The 6,651-nt window shown below is 43.6% G+C and overlaps 1 protein-coding gene across 1 annotated transcript; it reads left to right on the top strand.

Moving 5' to 3' along the window:
• Positions 1–877: 877 nt before the first annotated feature.
• LOC133547322 (uncharacterized) lies at positions 878–3,570 on the top strand. The gene has a single exon (XM_061893050.1). The coding sequence runs from the start codon at positions 1,421–1,423 to the stop codon at positions 2,162–2,164; it is 744 nt and encodes a 247-aa protein (XP_061749034.1). The 5' UTR covers positions 878–1,420; the 3' UTR covers positions 2,165–3,570.
• The last annotated feature ends 3,081 nt before the right edge of the window (positions 3,571–6,651 follow it).

The following is a 6,651-nucleotide window of genomic DNA, read 5'->3' as shown; positions in this document are numbered from 1 at the left end:
GAATCCCATTCAAGGTCAGACAAACATTCTAGGGAGACAGAACAGGATCGCTGACGGGTCTGCCAACTTGCGGCGCCCCTTGCAAAAAAGGTGAGATACATACAGGTAAACAAGTGGGGGCAATGAGAGAAAAAAAAAAAATTGGTCCAAGCCTGGGCCCCTGGAGAGGGGGTCCAGACTGAGGCCAAGGGAAAAAAACAACTCATTGCCATAGCACACATTCCTCTTTCATGTGTGTAAGAGGGAAACATCAAAGAGGACAAAGGACATTAAAAGAGCAGAGCTGATGCAACCAGCCACTTCTACATACAGCTATGAATAAAAAGTAAAAGAAACATATACAATGTGGTGGCTTTTGCGGTGTCCCACGCCATCGTCTGCTGGGGTGAAGGGAGCTTGGCCAGAGACGGGAGCAGACCCAACAAAGCAACCAAGAGAGCCGACTCCACTCTTGGCCGCCGACCAAGTCTCGGCCAGTGTCCAGTCCGCACGGATGAGTGAGGATATGTCCAAAGAGACCGAGGTGTCCGATACCTGCTCATTCAGCCAAGACACTGTGAAGCTTTTCCGTCCCGGCGCTCAGTGCTAGCTCCGCAGTCCTGTCTCTTCATCTGCATCTCCTCCAGTCTCTCCAAACGGACTCTGGTGTGGCAGAAACCCAGCAGCTGGTCTCCATGGCCAAAAGGCTCTCGGGAGGCAGATCCAGAAGTTCACAAAAAAGCACCGCAGAAGTCACGAAAGTGCCACCCCTTGTCACACAGTCCCAAAAGGTCCGGACCAAAAGGCAAAAAAAATAAAAATAATAATACACATATATATATATATATATATGTATATATATATATATAAACATGAAAAGAAGAGGGAAACACAAAAGGATGACACAAGAGCACAGAGTTCCTGCCAACAGCAGCCACTACAGGGTCGCCATCTTGGGGGGAAAAAAAAAAATTGCAGCATACCAGCTACAACAACACACAAATCATAAAAGTTTCCTAAAGGAAAATGTTCATATTTAAATAAGTAGAGTAAATAAATCATAAACAGGATTTTACAGTTTAAATGCAAATGTTGATGCTCCTCTTAGACACTGTTCTTTGTTCTCTTTCGGGTGTACAAGCAGCTGTCTTGTTTGTATGTAAGTGTTTTACTGCTGTGTTTATTTTTTTCATGAGTTTTTGTATTGCTTCGCTGATGTACCGTATGGTTTCGACATCTTGAATGTCAACATGGGGACTGATGAGATCCTCAGAGACAGAACAGCGGCAAACAGCTTCCCGCCAAGAAAAAGAAGAGGTCCAAGAAAAAAGTGTCGGCCGCCAAGTCCGCCGCCAAGGGCAAGAAGAGCGACGCCCAAGCAGGACGCTCCTCGTCCAGCCCCAAGAAGTCCAGAGCGGGGAGCAAGTCCAAGGCCATCGTCATGGACTCCAGCACAGACGACGAGAAGCATGACGAGGAAGAGAAGTTGACGGCGAGGGACAAGTGGTCGGAAAAAGAGGAAGAGTCGTTGGAAAAAGAGTTGAAAACTTACCTGCACGACGAAGTGTGCACTTGGATCTTCAATCCGCCAAACTCTTCCCACATGGGAGGAGTGTGGGAAAGACTAATTGGCATCACGCGCCGTATCCTGGATGCATTGCTCCTTAAGGAGGGAGGCTCTCACCTTTCTCATGAGGTGCTCACCACTCTCATGGCTGAGGTCATGGCAATTATAAACGCAAGACCTCTCATTCCAGTTTCAACTGACCCAGAGATGCCAGCAATACTAACACCTGCAACCTTGCTGACACTGAAGAGAGACGTCATATCTGCACCGCCAGGAGACTTCAACGTGAAAGACATCCACTCACAACAATGGCGGAAAGTCCAATCTCTCTCTGATAGATTTGGGAAGCGATGGAAACAAGAATACCTGTCAACCATACAAACTAGGAGAAAATGGTATGCAGAAAGGCCTAACCTGCAAATTGGAGACCTAGTACTACTGAAAGACGGCCAGGTGAGAAGAAATGAATGGCCCACTGGACTCATCGTCAAGTCTATCAACAGCCATGACAACAAAGTAAGAAAAGTAGATGTTAAGATCATCCGACAAGGTACTCCAATAATCTACACTAGACCTGTTTCAGAGGTTGTGTTGCTCCTTCGTAAAGAGACTGTATAGTGGTATAAAACATTATACCAAGCGGGGAGTGTTATGCCCGTTTGATTGTGGACTATTACTGACACCTTGTGGCGATGGGAAATGCTCCGCGTCATTAGTTTGGTCACTTCCGGTTTACTTTGGGCACTCCCGGTTTACGATGTTTGTCTAGTTCATAAACAATAAGAAGTAGTCGAGTTGTGTTAACTCTTACAAGCCTTGGAAAAGATAAGTCTGTAAGTAAACTGTTTAACTTGTTTATGTAACTCAATACTAAGGTGGAAAGTTGCTAAGTTTGATAGTAAGATGTGTATTGAAAAACGATTTTTGGGCACTAATTTAATGAATGTTTGAGGATTTAAAATGGCTGCTGGTCGCATATTTCCACCATCGAAATAGTTTCAACACTCAGCAGTATTTGTTTGGCGATAATGCTGTATATTTGTGTGAAGCTAATGTTTAGATATTGTGTATAACATTTCAGTATGTTAATTGAATCATATAGCTTATACATTGTCATTGTGTGTATTTCAGTTTTACAATAATAAAAAATAAAAGTTAATAAATAAAAAGAAAAGTTCTTTTTCAATTTCGTTTTCGCTATCTGCCTCCATACTCCAACCATCCCTTTCAATACATGCGTAATCTGTTGAATCGCTTAAGCCGCTGAAATCCGAGGCTGAATCCGAGCTAATGTCGCTATATCTTGCTATGGTAACCGCCATGTTGTTTGTATTGGCATCGCTATGTGACGTCACAGGAAAATGAACAGTGGCTTCGCACATAGCCAAAATCAAGCACTTTAAAGTTTTTTTTAGGGATATTCCAGGATGGGTAAAATTTTGAAAAAAACTTCGAAAAATAAAATAAGCCACTGGGAACTGTTTTTTATTGGTTTTAACCCTTCTGAAATTGTGATAATGTTCCCCTTTAAGAAAGTCAGTGATTTCACTATAAAAGTGGGTGACATTGTTATCACCTGGAAAGATGAGATCACCTACTTAGGTTCCATTCTAGAAGCTAATCTTTCCTGTGATAAAATGGCAACCAAGGTAATCAAAAAGGTCAACCAAAGAACGAGATTCCTCTACAGAATGTCCTCTCTGGTCAACAAAAGCACCTTGAAGATTCTAGCGGGAACTCTCATTCAACCCTTTTTCGATTACGCTTGCACCTCCTGGTACCCCAGCACCTCCAAAACCCTCAAATCTAGACTCCAAACATCCCAGAATAAGCTAGTCCGGTTACTTTTAGACCTCCACCCCAGATCACACCTCACTCCAACCCACTTCTCCAAAGTGGGCTGGCTCAGGGTGGAGGACAGAGTAAAACAACTTGCACTGAGCCTAGTCTATAAAATCCGCTACACCTCCTTGATACCGAAGTACAAGTCCAACTACTTCCTTAACGTAAATGACCGCCATAACCACAACACCAGGGGCAGCTCCACAAACCACGTTAAACCCAGATTCCGATCTAACAAAGGTCTTAACTCATTCTCTTTCTATGCCACATCAATGTGGAATGCACTCCCAACAGGTGTAAAAGTAAGTGCATCTCTATATTCTTTCAAAAGCGCTCTAAAACAACACCTCCAGGCAACTTCAACCCTTTACTAATACCCTCCTCCATTCACATCCCATCTCCCCGGATTATAAATAACCTAATGTAAATAATCAAATGTTCTTCTAATGTACATACTTGTTCTTATGCTATGTGAACTCACTATGTTCTCTGCTGGCTGTACATATCCTACTGTAAGACCTACACTGTTTCAATGTCCACATTTCTCTGTTGATGCAATTGTTGATGACTGAAGTACTGATATCAACCAAAAATCCGCATCCCACCCCCAGATTGTAAATAATGTAAATAATTCAATGTATATACTATGATGATTAACCTGTGTGATGACTGTATTATGCTGATAGTATATATTTGTACCATGAATTGATTAACGTGGACCCCGACTTAAACAAGTTGAAAACTTATTGGGGTGTTACCATTTAGTGGTCAATTGTACGGAATATGTACTGTACTGTGCAATCTACTAATACAAGTATAAATCAATCAAGCAATCAAATTCAGAAAATAAAGACTTATACTGTGATTGAAAACAAATGTATTTAAGGAGTGTAAGATTGTCATGTATGTCCCCTGTGGACGACTGAGGAAGTGCCTGCTCTAAAAAAAATTCTTAATCCCCACTATGTTCTGGGGACGTAAGAGGGCTGACGTCACCAGATCAGATTTCTTCTATTGACTCCGGGGGAGTCAATAGTAGAAAAACAAAAAGGATTACCAGGCGTGTATGGTGAGTCCTGGACGAGTTGAAAGTGGCTGTGTCTGTGAAGGGTTGACGGTGGAGTTAGCTAGGCGACGCCCTTCGCCGCGGCTTCCGCCTCTGCCGACGCGTGCGAGGGGGTGAGACGGGGTGTTGCTGGACCCAGTGGAGTCAAGCGGGACTTGGAGACCTCCAAGCCCCAAGATCATCTCGACATCCGGCGCGCCGCGGAATGTCCCAGCCTGCATTGCTTAGGCTAACGTCCACGTTATCCTGTCGAATTCTTCAACTTCCGCTGCGAGAGAAGCTTCATTAACTCGGACTTTACTGTGACATCTTGCTGGCATCGTGGTGAAAAGTTGTTCTCTCGTGGGTGCAGTGGAGGATGGAACACAGCGTGAGGATAAGGATAATGATTTGTTATACACTACAAAAACAATTTTTGAACAAAAAACACTTGCATTAGGCACTAAAGACAAAACAAACAGAACTAACGTGGAAGATAAAAGGAACAAAAAGCGCTAGTATATAAACTAGGGACAAGCAAACAAACAAAATAGCATGGAAGCTAATCGTATAACAAAAAGTCTTTTACCACAATCGGGAAATGCGACGTCATCTGTTGTGTGTAGCAAACTAAAGTCCGAGAACAAAAGGCAAACAAAGACAGGCATATATAGGGGCAGAAATAATCAACAGTCCGGGGTCTTGTTGTCGTATTTTACGCTTCATAATGCGGCACACATTTTCGATGGGAGACATGTCTGGACTGCAGCCGGGCCAGGAAAGTACCCGCACTCTTTTACTACGAAACCACGCTGTTGTAACACGTGGCTTGGCATTGTTTTGCTGAAATAAGCAGAGACGTCCATGATAATGTTGCTTGGATGACAACATATGTTGCTCCAAAACCTGAATGGACCATTCAGCATTAATGGTGCCTTCACAGATGTGTAAGTTACCCATGCCTTGGGCACTAATACACCCCCATACCATCACACATGTGTAAGTTACCCATGCCTTGGGCACTAATACACCCCCATACCATCACACATGTGTAAGTTACCCATGCCTTGGGCACTAATACACCCCCATACCATCACACATGTGTAAGTTACCCATGCCTTGGGCACTAATACACCCCCATACCATCTCACATGTGTAAGTTACCCATGCCTTGGACACTAATACACCCTCATACCATCACACATGTGTAAGTTACCCATGCCTTGGGCACTAATACACCCCCATACCATCTCACATGTGTAAGTTACCCATGCCTTGGACACTAATACACCCTCATACCATCACACATGTGTAAGTTACCCATGCCTTGGGCACTAATACACCCCCATACCATCACACATGTGTAAGTTACCCATGCCTTGGACACTAATACACCCTCATACCATCACACATGTGTAAGTTACCCATGCCTTGGGCACTAATACACCCCCATACCATCACACATGTGTAAGTTACCCATGCCTTGGACACTAATACACCCCCATACCATCACACATGCTAGCTTTTGAACTGTGCGCCTATAACAATCCGGATGATTATTTTCCTCTTTGTTCCGGAGGACACCATATCCACAGTTTCCAAATATAATGTAAAATGTGGACTCGTCAGACCACAGAACACTTTTCCACTTTGCATCAGTCCAACTTAGATGAGCTCGGGCCCAGCCAAGCCGGCGGCGTTCCTGTGTGTTGATAAATGGCTTTTGCTCTGCATAGTAGAGTTTTAACTTGCACTTACAGATGTAGCGACCAACTGTAGTTACTGACAGTGGTTTTATGAAGTGTTCCTGAGCCCATCTGGTGATATCCTTCACACACTGATGTCGGTTTTTGATGCAGTACCACCTGAGGGATCAAAGGTCTGTGATGTCATTGCTTACGTGCAGTGATTTCTCCAGATTCTCTGAACCTTTTGACGATTTTACGGACCGTAGATGGGAAAATCCCTGAATTCCTTTCAATAGCTCGTTAAGAAATGTTGTTCGACAATTTCCTTACAAATTGTTGACCCTCGCCCCATCCTTGTTAGTGAATTACTTAGCATTTCATGGAAGCTGCTTTTATAGCCAATCATGGCACCCACCTGTTCCAAATTAGCCTGCACACCCGTGGGATGTTCCAAATAAGTGTTTGATGAGCATTCCTCAACTTTATCAGTATTTATTACCACCTTTCCCAACTACTTTGTTACGTGTTGC

The sequence above is a fragment of the Nerophis ophidion genome, unplaced genomic scaffold, assembly GCF_033978795.1.
Source record: "Nerophis ophidion isolate RoL-2023_Sa unplaced genomic scaffold, RoL_Noph_v1.0 HiC_scaffold_87, whole genome shotgun sequence".
Taxonomy (NCBI): domain Eukaryota; kingdom Metazoa; phylum Chordata; class Actinopteri; order Syngnathiformes; family Syngnathidae; genus Nerophis; species Nerophis ophidion.
Note: the sequence above shows the minus strand (reverse complement) of the source record. Positions and strands in the feature narration are given on the sequence as shown.

Coding starts and splice junctions, on each gene's coding strand:
- LOC133547322 (XM_061893050.1), top strand. CDS start 1,421: ATGGACTCCAGCACAGACGACGAGAAGCATGACGAGGAAGAGAAGTTG.